This window comes from Pithys albifrons, chromosome 11 (assembly GCF_047495875.1).
Source record: "Pithys albifrons albifrons isolate INPA30051 chromosome 11, PitAlb_v1, whole genome shotgun sequence".
Classification (NCBI taxonomy): domain Eukaryota; kingdom Metazoa; phylum Chordata; class Aves; order Passeriformes; family Thamnophilidae; genus Pithys; species Pithys albifrons.
In genome coordinates, this window is record NC_092468.1 from 5,276,247 (window position 1) to 5,293,276 (window position 17,030).

General features: G+C 47.5%; 1 protein-coding gene across 2 annotated transcripts in view; it reads right to left on the reverse strand.

Annotated features, from left to right (window-relative positions):
- Window positions 1-17,030, reverse strand: part of GPC1 (glypican 1) — a 200,723-nt gene that overhangs the window by 12,539 nt on the left and 171,154 nt on the right. For both annotated transcript variants that reach the window (XM_071566418.1, XM_071566419.1), the window contains exon 3: window positions 14,459-14,850. In XM_071566418.1, the coding sequence (XP_071422519.1) occupies window positions 14,459-14,850 (392 nt within the window). The remainder of the gene's footprint in view (window positions 1-14,458; window positions 14,851-17,030) is intronic.

The following is a 17,030-nucleotide window of genomic DNA, read 5'->3' on the forward strand; positions in this document are numbered from 1 at the left end:
TGCCAGACCCTGCAGAGATGCTGGCAGAGCTCCACGCTCCCCTGTCTCATTGCTAAAGTGTCTTCTCCTTTGTGGTATTTTTCTATCTTTGTTCAGATCCATTTGCAATTCTCTTGTCAATCTTTTGAAACCATTTACAAAAATAAAAATGAGTGTCTGCATGCAAGCCTCCCTTGGTTCCAGGCACTTGACACTCACAAGATGCTCAGATGAGAGAAAAGTGATGAAAGGGGCAAACCTTGACATGGAAAAATCCCTGAGGCTTGAGCTGCAGCTGCAATGTTAAAAACTGCCCTGATCTCTTTATTACTTATGAAAAATACTTTGAACACCTTCAGTTCTGAGGTACCTTTGGGAGACAGTAAACATGCTGAGCCCAATATCAGAGGTTCCAAGAGAGAATCCCTAAGCTTACCCCTCCTGAAACTGCCTGCACGGTAGCACCCCTCTTCCAATAAGCCTCAGAAAACTGATCTGGATGGTGCTGAGGCTTCATCGGGCAGAAATGCATTAAAAAAAACCTCATGAGAACCTTCTTCAGGATGAGGATACACATTTTTAGGTCTCTGAGAGAGATCCCCAATAGAGGCTGCTTCCTGACTCAGCAGCCAGAAGCAGCCCTGAGGTGACTGTGGATAAACACTGTGCCCCACTGCGGCCAGAGGGGCTGAGCCTGGCAGGAACCCCTCACACACCAAGGCTTCCCTCGGCTTCCCGGAGCAGCTTTCCGGCTCCTTCTTGGGCAACTCTCGCGGGCAGATGCCGGCGTCCAGCTGCCATGCGGCTCAGTCACCAGGAGGTGGAGGCTCCGTCCCGCCGCACGGCGCGGCTGCCACACGCTCCATCCCCGGGAGAAGCCACTGCACCTCCGCCTCAGCGGTCTGAGAGGGGTGCAACAAAGCAGAGGGACAGGAAAACAAAAGCATAGTTTATTTTTCATCTCAGGGTTTAAATAACAATGGCTGAATAGTGACTGAGAAGCCAGCAGGTAAGAGCACAGACTGTAGCTGCAGACCTTCCGAACCCAGGCACTCACACAAAAAGCAATGGATATACCTGGGAGAGATACTGTGACCTCCCCTTCCTCAGACAGCACTGACCCACATGGATTTTAAGGTGAGACTCCAACACAGTCATGTAGCCTGTGCAGACCATCAGCTCTTGAACACAACTTTGTTTCACTGGCATGGCCCATCACTGCTCATTCCATGTCCAGCTGTGGCTGTGGAGTACTGTAACTTGCCAGCCCACAAACCAGCTGCACAGCCCAGCACCCATGGCACAGGTGAGCTGCTTGGGGGAGCCACCTTCCCCCAGCACTAATGGGAATGGACTGTTTGCTCGCATCCCACAAACCAGCTGCACAGCCCAGCACCCATGGCACAGGTGAGCTGCTTGGGGGAGCCACCTTCCCCCAGCACTAATGGGAATGGACTGTTTGCTCACATCCACATTCATGATCACACTGCAGCCTTTTGGAGCAGTGGGAGCTGAGATGCTCTGGTTGCAAAACGGAGCACAGCGTTGCCTGCAGGAAGGTGCCCTGAGGTAGTGCAGGCCAGTCCCCTGGGCAGAGAGGACAGTCACCAGGGGCAAGGACACAAAGCTACTGACACCTTGTCAGAGCCTGTGGGGTACACCGAGAGGTAAGAGGCAGATTTTGGCTCAGAAAAGCATCTCCAAGATGCTTGAGGTATGGTGTAAACACAGCCCTGCACCAGAGCTACCCAGGTGACCACAGCAAGCCTGTATTTCAGTGATGCATGTGACAGGCCCAGTGGGCATTTCACAAGGACTGCTGCTTGCAGAATTCATTCTGGCCTCTGCATTTACTGCATGTATGTCAGGAAGGACCTTCACACTCTGAAGCCAGCACTCCTTCACCCACTGGAGAGCGACCACGCAGGGCCCTCTGTGCCTGGCCACCATGCAGAGCTGCAGAAGGGCAGCGGCCATGAGCGCCTGCTCTTTGGTGTCCACCTACTCCATCTGCCTTCTGGCATGGCTGGCGAGCACCGGCAGCTGCCAAGGCTCCCGTGGCGCAGACAGCTGCCTTCTGTCCTGCAACCCACCTCCCCCCGACCTCTCCACGGTTGTCAGCCAGCCAAAACTGCCTGTCACCAGCCACATCACCCGCCACCATGCCAGTGACTGTGCAGCTATAGTGGGCTGCTGCCACCTGTCTTGAGGAAGTGGGTGCAGACAACAATGCTGCCCAAGGCTGAGGCTCAGCTCCTGAGGGTCTAGGGGGAAAAAAAGCTGCTTCTGCACCTCAGCAAGGAACATTTCTGGATGTCAGAGGGAGGTGTGTTTGCGTTGTCAGCCTGTCACTCTTGCAAGGTGGCTTTGTCTCCTGAAGGACAGTGGAGTGCCCCACTGCCCCGTGAGCAGGGAGCCTGTCCCCTGCCCCACAGCCTCTCCTCTGAAGACAAGCAGGTGACACATCCATCATCAGCTGCTACTCTGCTGAATCTGGCAGGTGCCAACTGTTCAACTTAACCTTTTGGCAGAAGGGTAAGTATTAATTTTTGCAGGTGCATGACACCAGTCTCCACTCCCTTTCGCCAGAGATTGACTCCAACCTCTCCTGTTGGCAGCAGCACTCCTTTGGCACAGAGAGGCTGCAGAGGTGAACTAAGAACAGAGGGATGAGAGGGCAGGAAGAGGAACTTCACGGAGTATTTTCTCCATGTTTTGCTTGGTCAGAACTCAGTTTTCCATCATTCCACCCATCCCATGGACTACTGCTCCACAGAGGGCACCAGGGAGTGTGGGCCTAGGACTTCCAGAGCCTCTCCCAGCCCTGATCCCGCACCATCCCTTTGAGGGACTTGCAGCATATTAAGGAACAGCCCCTCAAATATTTCTTAGTCCTCATGGATTAGTTTCCTGAAGTTTTTGTGATGAATGCTGCATCCACTCAGGGGCATCCCAGACCCTGTTAGGAGGAGCTGAGCTTTCCTCCCAGGGCATACAGCAACACGACCAGGAGAGTGCTACAGCTCTCCTGCCTGCTCACCTCTCGGGTACAGCCAGCTCCGGCAGCAGCACTGGGGAGAAGAGCTCCTTGTGTTGGAGATGTGGGACTACTCACCATCCTTCCATGGCAGCTTCTTCCAGAGAAATGCCCCCACAGTGGGAGTGTGGCAGTTTCTCCAGGATGGCAAAGTCAAGACTGACCTCCAACTGTACACTAAGACACCTTCACTTCCTAGTGTTTCTGCGTTCACTCTTCAGTCTTCAAAAGAGCCCAAAACGTTATGAGTTCCCCCCTGCCCCAACAGCTAAGGGGTGCCAGATGAGACCTGCTGGAGAGCCCCTCCTGCTTTCCCAGCACAGACCTGCAATAACTGATAAGCAACGTCCCCCATTCACCACAGGGGGACCAAGGGCAGGAGCACGAAAACTCCTGCAGATGGAGTGAAATCTGACATAATTGCTTCATCTTTAACTGATCTGCCACAGCATGAAGACAGTACATGACAATCATTGATTTCTTTAAGTACCATCAACCTGGCTCAGCCAGTGGCTAGTTCTTCTTTAAGGACACTTTAGTGGTACCTATAGTCTTTTCTTAGCTCAGTGACCTAGAAACTGCATTAAGATGTCAAGAGAACGTGCACAATGCATTGGAGAAGCCATTTCCAAAGAATATGAAACAAAATCATTATTGAGAGGTATGGCTTGGAGCCAGGGCACTCATTCAGTTGTCAGAGGTATAAATAAAAATGCAAAACAAAGCTAAGCTCAGCTTAAAAATACATTGATCCCATGTCATTGCTCAGCTAAAATCCACATACTCAATTCTGACCCAGTGACATCCATGGGTACATCCTTTAAAGTGCAAGCCCAGCAATGAAAAGATAAAGAAAAAACACTATCTTCTAAGATATACCCAAAATAGGGGATGAATCATATTGAGCAATAAATCTCTTTAATTAAAACTACTTTCCAGCTGGGGATACAGTAGTAGCAATGAGGTAATGCAAGGGGAACAGGTGGCTGCCCTATAAAAAGCCCTGTTCCACCATAAGCACTGACATTTCAAGGAGGTTGTCATCAGGTATTAGCCCACGACTGTGCTTTTAGCAAGAGCCGAGTGCTGTGCTTTTCCATGGCGACTCTCCAAAGCCTGATGTGTCCATGCTTTGTTGATGGAGCCACCCAACCAGATGTGAATTGCTGGAGGCAAACACTTTGCCAGAGCCAAGGAGCTTTGCAGACTCTCCTGTCTTGTGTCCTGGCTGGCACTGGAGTTTGCTCACAGGATTTTTGAGCTGGGAATTGCCGAGTGACTCCTTGGCACAGCATTCGCTCAGCAGCCAGAGGAGAATGGGCACGTGTGGAGATAGCAGGACAGAAAATTGAGAACACATAATTCTCTAGTCAGAGTGCCATTGGCTTCCTTAATTTTTCCTCCTCCTGAGCAATGTTTAAATCAATTACAGTAAAATTAATGACCTTCATAAGGCATTTGCTGAGAGGATGGGCTGAGGGATTAGTCGCTAGCTGGGTTCCTTGCCACCCCCCAGCCAATTTAGAAAACACTCAGTGTGAAAGGCTCCTAATAAAAAAAAAAGCTTCTGCCATGTACTTTATTAATATGGTTTCCAAGCAGAAAATCACAGAAACACAGGACGCTTGAAGATAACAAGCAGTCACCTACTCTCTCCTTGTGCACTTAAGGAGAGCTGTTATCCTTTATGACACCTAAACATAAGTTTAGAACAGTTACAAACTTTCTGAGGCAAAAACAAAGAGAGGAGAAACTCCTGGTAGAAGGGAAAAACACTTAGCCCAAGTTCATGAGATACCCCTGCACAGACCCTTGATGGACCAGAAACACTTGATTGCAGACAGCTCTTGGGAGGGTAAGGGCTTTACTCTCTAGTACACACAGCAGCAGGGCAGCACTCTGGTCAAAACAGGTTAGATTTTTACAGAACAGAGGAGAAAACCTTCTTTATCCTTCCTCTCTGCCTTTAAAGAGCAAATCAAACTTGTGATTTGCATGTTCAACCCAAGTTACTCATCTTTGCACACCTACACATGCTCACAGGTAACAACAGCACTTCTGAAGTGATGGAACACTTCTTCCTCAGCCCCACCATGATCTGTTCTTTCTCCCACTAAAGCTCCTACCCGGGTTACATGCTGATTTCCCAAACTGCACCCACTGATTTGTAGACTTCTTTACAGTGTAAGAGTTGGTGCCAAAGAGTGGTGCAATTCCTCCTGGCCCTGGACTTTGCTGAATATGGAACAGTGGAGGTTTCTTTACCCTTCTGAACTGGGATCTCATTTGACAGGTCACACAGAAGAACAAAGAGGGGCAAAGAGACACATCTTCTGCCATTACCCTAATGCCTACAGCTTGGAAAATATTCAAAGCCTCTGAAATGCCCTGAGCAATATCAGGGCACAGGCAGACCATGGAAGCGATGATATGAATCTTACATGTTACTGAGTTTTCACAAGGGCTCAGCTAAAAGCTGCTCCACCCTTCTCACTATAAGAAACTTTTCTTTATCCAAGTCAATTATTTCTTGGAACAGTGGCTGGAAAGACCACAGTGTGGGATGCAGAGAGGAAGGCCTCAGGGAACTGCAGCCAAAGCGGCACTAGTGCTGGGACAAGCTCCATATGTCACATCCAGGAGTTACGGGATCTTTTTGATCAAGCAATGCTACTCTTTACCCCTCCCAGCTTCCTGAGCGTTGGAGAAAGCTTGAGCTTTAGGAAGCCACAGGGCAATCATTTTAACAGGGGCCATACCAAGCTCCTACCACAGCAGCACGGTGTGTGGTTGGGCTGTGCCACTGGCTCTTGGGCACTGCCTGGCTCCAGATGACTTTGAAGATGAGACTGTTCCTGTGGCTGGTGACAGGGCTCCTCCTGCTCCCATCAGGAGGTGGCCAGTTCCTCTGGCACCCAGAACCTGCAGCCAAGCTGCAGATGCTGCTTTTGAAGTGCTGGCTTCAAACATGGGGAAGGAAAAAAAATAAAAAAAAAAATCATCTGACCCCAAATCCTTTCTCCTTTTGAAGCCTGGCTTAAAAGCAAATGAGAACCTGCAGCCTTGCTGAAATGTGATGGGACTCCTTGGCCTTCAGGGGCCTTTAAGTACATCTGAAAGGCATTTAACACCAATAAAATAAGATGAGCTCTCGCTGGTATTTTTCCTACCCCCCTTGCACATTCCCCCCAGGCTGCTGGGAGCCATCTGTGCCTTGCTTCCCAGGGGAAGTAGGGTTAGGTAGAGGGGAGAGGTTCAGGCATGGAGAGAGAGAGGCCTGGGTGAAAACCACAGGCTGCTGGAACTGCTGTCAACCCCTTTGGATTGTCATGGGGACATGGGCAAGTCAGCTGATGGAGGGAGAAGGCTGAGTTAGTGCCTAACACTGATGGTGGAAGTGCTGTTCTGTGGGCTCTATTGTCTCCAAAAATTTTGCCCAAGGGAGTATGAGGGTGGCCTGCAGGAAGCTCTCTGTGGGTTGGTATTGGTGTTTGCCACACCAGACCCCTTGTCCTGCTCTCCCAGTCCCTTCCTGGCTGTAGACCCTGAGGAGCAGGGCAGACTCAAAGTGGGCATTGGGTTCTGCAGCACCTGGCTGTGGTTTTGGCATGATATGAGGTTGGTTGGGGTGAACACAAAATACCTTCAGGCACGTCAAATATCTGTCAATATGTGCCTGCACTAACTCTCAGGTATATTTTCCCAGATGGAAGACCTTGCCGTCTGAATGGCCATTCTAACCTCCAGAAGCACCAGTGAAACCCAGGGACACCAGGCAATTCAGATTTCCAAACTAAGGGATGCTTTGAAGCCAGTAGATAGCAGGCAGCTTTCTAGAGGCAGGCATGTGTGCTGGGCAGCTGGAGAAAAAAGCACCTACAGCTGGAGAGTTCCCCAGGTTTGGGGCTGAACACAGCCCTACACGTGGCTGCAGCTGAGGTATTTGTGGTGCCCTCACTTAGCTTCTTACAAGAATTTTAAAGGCAGGTAAGAGAAGTAAAATAAGAGTTTCTGCCAGCTGTGAAAAATCCTTTCTGGGGTAGTGTTTAAGGGCAACAGGTCAGGTCTTCAAGCCACGGATCAGGCCACGTGCGCTGGGAAATGCAGGCAGGTATTCAAAGCCTCCCCAGTTACTTCAAATCCCTCTGTTGGAAAGGTACAGTTGAGATAAAGTTGCCAGTATGAAGAACAGCAGCTACGAAAAAGGCCAAGCAGAGGAGCAGATCCTGCTGGGATGGCGCTGAGGAGCACTGCTGAGTTTCCCACGGGATGAGCCCAGGAATGGGCTTGGAAAGTCAGCCTTGCTCTCTTTTAGAGCAAGAGCAGCACTTGGAGGCCAGGTTTGTGTTCCACGGGGGACCTGTGTGGCTCTGTGATTGGGGCTATCTGCAACGGGGCAATTTCAATGTTGGCAAACATTTCACTTTTACAGCTCCCTCACGGAAGGACCCTCAAATATTACTGTCAAAAACTGGAAAGGCTGTGATGTTCTTTGCATCTCCCATGTGTAAGCTGGAAATCATGGCCACGGCTGCTCCATACACTGGGCAGCCAGTGCCCAGTTTTTCCAGTTAAAGGAGCGGGAATTGCAGGTGTGCCCAGCCCTCGGCAGGGCAGGGGGAGCTGTCATGGGGAACACACCCTGCTCTCTTCACCACATGGTCAGCAGCTGCCTTGTGCATGTTTATGCCAGCCCTGATGTAATTATCACCTTGACGTGTGCTAAATGAACCAAGCTTTCCAATTTTTCAGAGTAAAACTCTAAAAGAAACAGCTGCAGGGCTGACAGAAATATGATTCTTTCAAAGTCTAATGAATTGCATAATCACTTCAGTCATTATTTTGCATCTTCCTTTCATAAATGCACAGCCATAAGTCCTTGGAGCACTGTGAGTTTTAAGCCCCACCAAGACCATCATTCAAGATCCATCAAGCATGTCCCCAAACCTTGGTCAGGGATCCAAAGTGAGTGGGGCACAGGCAGAGTGTGCTGGGGGGTGGCTGTGCTGGTTATGGGCAGAGCAAAGACAACCCCAGCACAGTTCAGAGACCCTCTTGCTTTCACCTCACTGTGTTCAGCTCAGCACAGGGGAGGAACACAGAGGATGGAGGCTGATGCCAAACCTGTGCCCTTCACGCTCCAGCACATCAGAGCTGCTGTTAAGCCTGAGGCCAGACAGACTGCCTGGGTCCAGCCTTGCCAGTCCAGCAGCCACATGGCCATTCTGCAGACTCAGGAAAATGACACAAAAATGTGAAGGCTGAGGTAGTCCAGGCAAACTAGGGCAGCAAAACAGGGAGCAGGGTTGTCCCTGCCTCCCTTCACAGCCAGCAGAGAGGGCACTTTGAGAGGGCAGTGGCAATGGCTCCAGAGGCAGCACCCACAGCTAACTGGGAAGATCTGTGTCTTTGGATTGCTCTTCAGTGCCTAACTGCCTTCAGATACTAAAATGAGGAAGATTCATGTGGATAGGGAAACCACTGTCATGTCCTCTCAATCTGAAGGAAAATACTGCAAGCCAACACCTGCCTATTGCACACACTCCCTGCTCTGTTCATCTGATGCAGTTATTTCCAGCTGGTAAGATTTTCAATCCTTTGAAAACTAGATTCAATTGACTTTTAACCACGAGGTAAATATGGGAGACATATATCTGCCTGCCTGCATTATTTCTATTCTATTCAGAACACCTATGGGTTTTTATCCCTGAAGGGTTGTGATTGAAACATAATAAAGGATAGAAATACTGGAAAGTAATATGTGAAATACATGAGGATGTGTTCAAGACTGCATGCTCCCCATCCAGCTTGATTTGAATCTGTCCAAACAAATTCCAACATTATTGCAAAATTCCCTCCCTAGCTTTACATGCAGCAGTACTGGAAAGGAGCAGTGGTGTGTGTGGAACCACAGGAGCTGCTGCAGCAGGTTGTTTAAAGCAAAAGGCAGCTGATGGCAGGCTGGTGACCCAGGGAGCACAGCCAGCTCAGGGAAAGGGACATAAGCTCCTGGGTTTGCAGAGGCAATTGGGCTGACAGGAACTTAGATCTAAAATGTTTTAAGTCATGCAATCCCACATAACAACTGCCAGAGACAGCTGGGCAAGAAAACATGAGGTACTTCAGTGGAGGTGACACTGGCCTGGGGAAGGAAGGGCAGGTCCCAGCCCACCAGTTGCCCAGTTGTGGGAAGGTCTTGGCAGCTGTGCCAGAGACTGCATTGGCAAAAGGGAGGCAGCACAGGAGTTAGTGCAGGAACCAGTCCCTGAAGGTGAAATAGCTTATTTCAGACTGTAGCCTCAGGTGGTGTTCACAGCCACGCGTGTCTGAAGGGTTCTCAACTCCAGGACTTTGGTCCTCTCTGTCCTCCTCCTGAGTACAGCCAGTCCCACAAACACTGTTTGTGGTGTTTTGCACCCTGACTTGCTGCTGGGTCTGCAGAAGCACAAACTTTTAGCACAGGCACTTATTGGCTCATTTTCAAAAAGCCTCACCAGTGGTTTCCTATGACAGAAAGGTAAAACAAGAAAAAAATCCCAGCTTGCTCCAGCAGTTCTGTTTGTACCTGCTGTGGTGAGCTGCTTCCCAGCTCCATCCCTGTTGGTGACACCAGCACCTTTGGGATCTGCTGGTTGTGTCCCACAGAGAGATCCTGCAGGACAGAGCAAACACCTCTGCCATGCTAAAACTGGACAGCTCCAAAGTGAGAGGTGGGAGAACAGCCAGTGAAAAGGAAACAAATGTAGGGATATTAGAGGATGTTTGCCACTCAACAGTGCCATGGAACAACACTGTCATAACATCTACTTATCTCTATTGCACAAATACTGTCTTCTCAGCATCAAGAGGAGGCCAATTTAGATAAATGCTTATTTTTAATACAAAAGTGAAATCCTTTATATGAAATAAAATGCTATTTATGGTTGTATGTACTGGCTGCTGATGCTCTGAAAACAGATTAGCCACTGAAAGGATGGAGATGTGCCACTGAGCACATGGGACAGGAGTTCACTGCATGTGACACGTTTCATAGCACAGTGGTTTTGTAATTGTGGGAAAAAGATTATATTCTTCATTTTATTCAGTAAGATCAATCTTACTACTTCACTGATAAAGGAACTGGAAGCTGAAAGACAGAAGACAATTATGTCCTTTCAATCTATGGAAAAAAGTGCGTGTGAAAAATGGCTGCAATCTTAAAGGACATGAGGACCAGAAAGGACCATACAGTCTTTGTTATGTTATTGACTTGTTGGAAATGCAAAGCATGTTTAGATAAACATTATTTTCCATATGTGCTCAGCACATTCACTTAACCATTAAAAACATTAATAAAAATTCTATTTTTGGGCCTTTTTAATTGGAATTCAGTTCCCATCCAAAGGCAACTTGACCCACCATGTGTTTAAAAATTATTCATATGGTAAATAGGAAAGCTGCCATTTACCTTATACTAACATAAAAGTTTGAAAAATAAGGCTGAAATGTATAGTGAGATACAGTACTGCTTAAATATAAATATACTGATAGAGGACTTCAACTTTCACTGCTAAAATGAAACACAGGATTCAGTGAAAAGGTTTACAAAGAAACTAATATTAAGTTTCAAACTCAAATAAGACTAAGACTCAAGAACATCTCCTAAGAAAAAGAAATGCAAACAACTATTAACATTAATTATTTGAGTAAGCATTTCTTCCTTGCATAGCTGGTGTTGCTTCACATCAATTCCCACTACCATAAGGAAACTTAAAATTTAGAAACAACAAACACACAGCAAGGGAAAGATTGTCATAATAAATCATTTTCTGACTGAAAAGCAAAATTCATTTAAAATTACTTCCTCCCCCTGCCTTTGGAATTGGAGCATCCTTCTTTACTCTTTCTGTACTCTGCCCCAATATTCACAGGTTGTCAGGGCTCTGAGGGGAATTTTGGGACTCTGGACATTCTTTGATGTGCACAGGGAAGCTCCTCTCCCCCTCCTGGTGCAGCACTGGCACGGCTGCAAGGTCTGTGCACAGTCCCACTGCCCTTTGAGGGTGTCCTGGAGCAGACAGGGTCCCTCTGCTCCCTGTCCCCACAGCGCTCTGCGTAGCAGTCCTGACCCCAGACGGAGCTGCCTCGGCAGTATCGCAATGCCATACAAGAAAATCAGCCAGAACATTCCTGTTTATCATGTTGCATCTCCCTGAGGATCTTCTGGTTTTGTTTTTTTAAGGAGTTATCTCCCAGCCCTTGCCATTTCTACCATCTCAATTTTCCTCCTCCCAGCCCTGCAGTGTTTCAGTTCACATCCAGCACGTGTTTCCCAGGGGCATCTCTCGCTCTTGCTGCTGAGCACGGGAACTGGTCGCACCAGCGTGGGGCTCTGAGCAGCAGCTGGCAGGCAGCAAGTCTCCCAGCACAAGGCCTTCTCCTGTTCACATGATGCTTGGAGTTGGAGCAAATGCTGGTTTTGGGCGTCTGCCAATCTCACAACCAGCGAACAGGATGCTAAGCAGAACTGGGATATTTGTTTTCTCTCGCCCTGGCAAGCAGTACAAGGTGCCATCCCTGGGGAAGCCCCTTCTCCACGTGCCCATCACTAGGGATTTTGTGGCTGCTGCTGTTTCAGTAGCTGCTACTTCATGCAGGTGATGAAAAACGCACTTGGCATTGTGCAACTTAAATGAAAACCTGCACTTTGTGCTGGAAGCACAGCTACAGAAACACAGAACCTGCATGTGAACACAGAGATGCTGCCCCAACACTCACATGGCCATGGTAACCCCCACTCTGTGCCAGGGCAGGTGCCAGCCTGCACATCCACTCCTAGCCTTGCCAGGCCTGTGACAGCCTCACCAGCCACACATCCCACGTCCCATCCCAGATGGCAGCACATCCACTGCTGTCAGCGTGGGGTCAGGTTGGTGGCAGCAACCATGGCATCAAAAGTTTTAGAACTTGGTGTCAGAGCCTGCAGCCTGTCAGGGTGACTTTGCTTTGAAAGCTTGGATGGCAGTAAAGATGAAAAACAGTTTTGCCATTTTCTCCCTGTCTGCCCTCAAACTATTTATGCCCGGCAGGACACAGAGGGCCTGCTCCCACCACATGGCTCCCATTCCTAACCCTGACTGTCCACCAGCCGCTGGCCAAGGGCTGCCTGAAGCAATGGCTTCCTCTAAGATCAGGGCAGCTGAAGGCTGAGCAAGAAACACTATTTGGGTACAGTGGAGACACAGCAGGGAAAAAAGTAATCTCCCAAAATCCACTCCTGTAGCTCAGCCAGGGCAGGGTCTTCCCTTCTTTGAGACAGCCACAAAATCTGGCAAACAGCATCAGTCCTTCTCTAGAGCACCCAGTAATGCTGACTGTGCACAAAGACCTGAAACATCAACAGGATATAGGGGATATGTTGAACTGGAAGTATCTGAAAAGCTGAAACCAGGAGGGTTTTATTAGAGATCTGTGGTTTTTCTGGGATTTGCAAATAAATAAAACCAAAGCAATCTAATTTCTTTCTGAAGTTCAAAGCTAGGTATTTTATTTTTAAGTGTCCAGGCTTTCTCAGACTTCCTGACCAAAACACTCACCAGTGGAAATCTCAGCTCAGAGAATCAGTTTTAAAAAACACTGCTACCAGCTGACAGGGAGGTTGAATCCCAGTTTCTGATCCTAATAAAAGTCTTATACACTTTCTTCTAACATTGTAAGCAGCATGTAAAATGACTAAAACCAAGGCACTGGTTGTGGTTGAGTCCAGCACTTCACATCCAGTTGACACAAGTGTAAATCCATAATTTAGTAAAGAAAATTGGGTAAACCAGGCTTTTTGTTTGAGAGACAGTTGAGGGCTACCAGGGCATCCATAAAATGGATTTCTCTCCTCAGCACTCTCATCTCTTCTTGCCTGAAGTACTAAACCCAGTCCTGAAGGGAGGGAAATGGGACAGTTTTTGTCCTCATTACAAAATTAGCTCTCAGGGAGGCTGTGCTGAGGTTTCCCACTTCAGTTCATGCAGATTGTGCTACAACAGCAACACACCAGGCTAACCACAATCCCAGGGAGGGCTCCTGTGAGAGAGGAACGGTTGGAACCCTACTGGAAGACCCTCCATCCTGAAGGAATGGGTTGGGGAAAGGCTGAGGGAAAGGAAGGATCTGTGACTCGCCATGTTCCCTACGTCCTGTTTGATGTGTAATGCCCAAGAGAAGGATTCAGAAAGGGAGGACCGGAATCAAAATCCAAAGGGTCAGAAGTCTGCAGTTGCCCTGCCAGCCTTTACCCACCAATCTCAGCTACAGGCAGGATCATGCCCATAGAGTTCAAAATCTCTGCCATTCAGAGGATTTACGAAAAGTATTTTACTTTTGTCCCCCTGAAATTACATCATTCTCCTCTTTTATCTATTTTAAGTGTCAGGAGAGTGTGATGTTAATGAGATGTACAAAGGCTTTTGGGTAGCTGAACAGTTTTATAGTCCCACATTGATAAATTAGAGCATTTGTCACTGTTACCACATTAATGTTTCTTCCTGAGATCAAAGTCTGGATTTGCTGAATTAAGTGGTACCGTCCTCTGCTACATATTAGCACACATTACCTTCTGAGAAAATGAATTGTGATTCCGTATTTTTATATGCACAGTTTCATCACGCCCTGATTCTCACACCTGCTGGTTCCCCTCTCCACATGCACCACGCAAACCACTTTTTCAGGATTGATTTTCTCTTCGATACCTGTGTGAAAAGCCTGAATATCTTGTTTCAGGACAATCACTTCCTTCTGGCTCTGAAAGGCTTCTGCAGCGAAGAGTACAGACAATTTCCTTCCTTCTGGAACCCTGGATTCAGTCATGGTAATTTACATTTATATAGCACCTTTCATCCCTGAAGATCCCAATGCACTTTACAAACTCCCTCACTCCGTACACAGAAGCTGACAAATAGACACGGCTCCATAAACAGACACATCAGTCCCATCACCAACCGCTGAAACACATCCCTCTGTGTGTATTCCCAGCACACCCGTGGCAATCCAGCCCTGCACACTCTGCAGCACAACTCCATCAAGGAGGAAAACACGCCAGAGTGATTTAGAGGCACGGCGCTTCCCTGTCGGGGAAGCATGAAGAATACAGGTAAGCAATGGAATGGCTCTGCAGCCTGGGTGACTGCCATCTCCTTGGCACTCTGCTACACAGCTTACAATGAGGTAAAGATTGATTTGTGGTGAGTTACATCTCGCTGCCTCGGTGCTGCTTTCAGTGCCTGTAGAAGTCCAGGTTTGCTGCTCCCTTTCACTGATGGGTGACCCTCAAATAGCTTGTTTTATGAAACTGAAAATACCTGTTTGCCTTGTAATGAAAACATAGGGGGAAATAACCCCCCTCCCAAACACCAGTTGTTGACCAGCTCCTGCCAAACTGAGGATGGAGGAGAAGGGAGGACCCCAACATACCTGAGACACCTTTTTGACCACGTCACTGCCCACAAGAAAGCCCTGTGCGTAGGACCGTGCTGCGATGAAGGCTCGGGTTGCCTTCACCTTCAGGTCCCTGGGAACTTCCCCGAAGGGTTTGTGCTGCTCTGCGTGTTTCACCATGCAGTCCAGGTACTCGTCTGTGATGTGGTACTGGGGATTCATCAGCTTGAAGAGCCGCTCCAGCAAGCGTGTCCAGAACTCACTGAGAGCCTCTTCCAAGTTGATGTTGGAGCTCCGGTAATAGCGGCGTAGCTCGCTGTACAAGTCCTTGAAGACCTTCACATTTTGAGTGTACAACTCTCCATACATGCTTGGAAAAGCATCATAAAGAGCCTTTTCTGACTTGTTCAACAAATCCTGGAAATAACCTGAAAGATATGAAAAAGGAAAGGTGATGTATCAGTTGGACAAGCTGAAATCCAACACGCTGTGTCATTTGTCAGCTTATAATGGAATATCCTGAGAAAACAGAAGGGCCCTAACAGAGTTTTGCCTCCAGCCAACCTTATCCCACTCTCAGACTTGAGCCTTAGCTGAGAAGATTGAAGGAGGAAACCTCCAGCACCAGAGAACCATGGTCTGGGCCTCTGGGTCTGTCAGCCTCACCTAGAACCAAAACTGAGCCTCTTCTCTGGGTGTCTAAGGTGTTACGGTGTTAATAAAAGGTTTTCTTCACAACTGCCACTGCTTACATGTACCATAACTTGCTATGTGTTATTTCCAAAGCCCTGGTGAGATGAACCAGGGCTGCCACCAGCAAGGGTGCCAACCCTTCCCAGGGACATCCCTCTCAGCCCTGGACATGGCAACCAGCCTGGCTCTGGGGCACAGCCTGTAAAGCACATGCCAGTCCCAGGTGCTGCATCAGGAACAGGCACGTCTTTCTGTGGATTTCAAGACAGGGCTGTACCCAAGTGTTTTCAAACAGAGGCCAACATTAGCACATCCGAGGTTCTCAGCCCATTTGCTTTCTTGGATGTGCATCCTGCTTTTGTTTTGGTATAAATAACTAAATGGCTTTACAGCCTAGGTTCAGCAGTCATAGATCTGACAGAAATGTGACTCTTGCTACATCCAGCACGGTAAAGATTTGACTCCTCCCTTACCAACATCTTTAGGTATTTCCATCCTCTCAACTGCCAGCTACCTACAGGCTGGGACTGCACAGTGGGGAACTCATAGCAGGACGGGCCTGATTCAATTTATTGATTTATGTTAGCAACTTTAATCATCATTTAAGTCAGTGAGAGGTAAAATAATTTAAATACTCATTTTCATTTCAATTACATTTGTATTTTTAAGGCCTTTTTGAAGCAAACCTGATTATATTATTCTTTAAATCTAAATTACTATTATTTATTTTGGTGATGCATGATAAGCTCTAGTTGGAGAGAAAGAGCTACTCAATTAAAATCAAACAGCATGTATAAATTAACTCCACTGTGCTAGGCATATAGGAAAAGAAAAAAGGCTTCTGAAAAATGCATTTTGTATGTATGTACAAAGCTTTATTAAACGAAGTATTTTTTGAGGGAATAATGCTTACTACATTTAAAGACCTCTAAAGCTGTAGAACTACTGAAGCTCATTTCCATGGGTCTTGTTTATATTCACAGACTGGAAGGGCTATACAAGATTTCCTACAGTAATAATCTTTTATTGGCTTCTCAGATTTGAGGGAAGCTAAAACTCAACAAGCAGATTGACCAAGTGAAAAGACCCTTTGCAGGTGCACCACAGGCTGCTAATACCAAAACTTCTTGTACTATTTTAATAAAGAGATACCAAGCATTAATAGCCTGGCCTCCTCCAGCCAGAATTGTCTGCTGCTTAATAATTTAAAATTTAAAATTTGATTTAAGTGCTTTTAAAAGATTTTGAGCTAAGTAGGTCTTTGCAGAAGTCTGGTTCAATCACTTGTGCAGAAAATAAAAATATGGTATCTAAAATGTTGAATAAAAACTGGTTTTAAGGGAACTTTTGGAAGAAACTAATTCTTAGTCAACCTGACTGGGGTGGAAGTTTGTATCTCCAAACACTTGAACTGGGATCCTTTCACCTCTGAGATGACTGCTCTGCATATGTTTGTACACTTTCCCTACTAAAACTGGATTTTTCCCTACAGACACCAGGCTATCAGGGCACCTAAGCCACCAATAATTAATAAAAAATAACAACAACAACAATTTCTTAATAGAAAAAATATAAAAAGCTGATCTCATCAACAAGTACTTTGCTAAAGGACTTTGGTTTAATAAGAGATGTTGCAGCACATGCCATCCTAACACAGCTCATCAAAGCCTCTCCTCTGGAATCTGAAGAAAAAGGGTGACTCCAGCCCTGCCCTATTCCCAGGTCCCAACTCCCAGTCCCCTGCTCCAACTGCCAGAGAGGAGCTCTCTTCCAAGGCAGGACAAGTGTTCCTGGCACATACACAGGACTCATCCTGGTAACCCGGACTCACCAGCCTCTGCACAGGCCTTTCTGCTGCTGCACAGTGCTCAGGTGGCCCTGAGAGCCGTGCTCTGTGCCCAGCACAGCAGCTGTG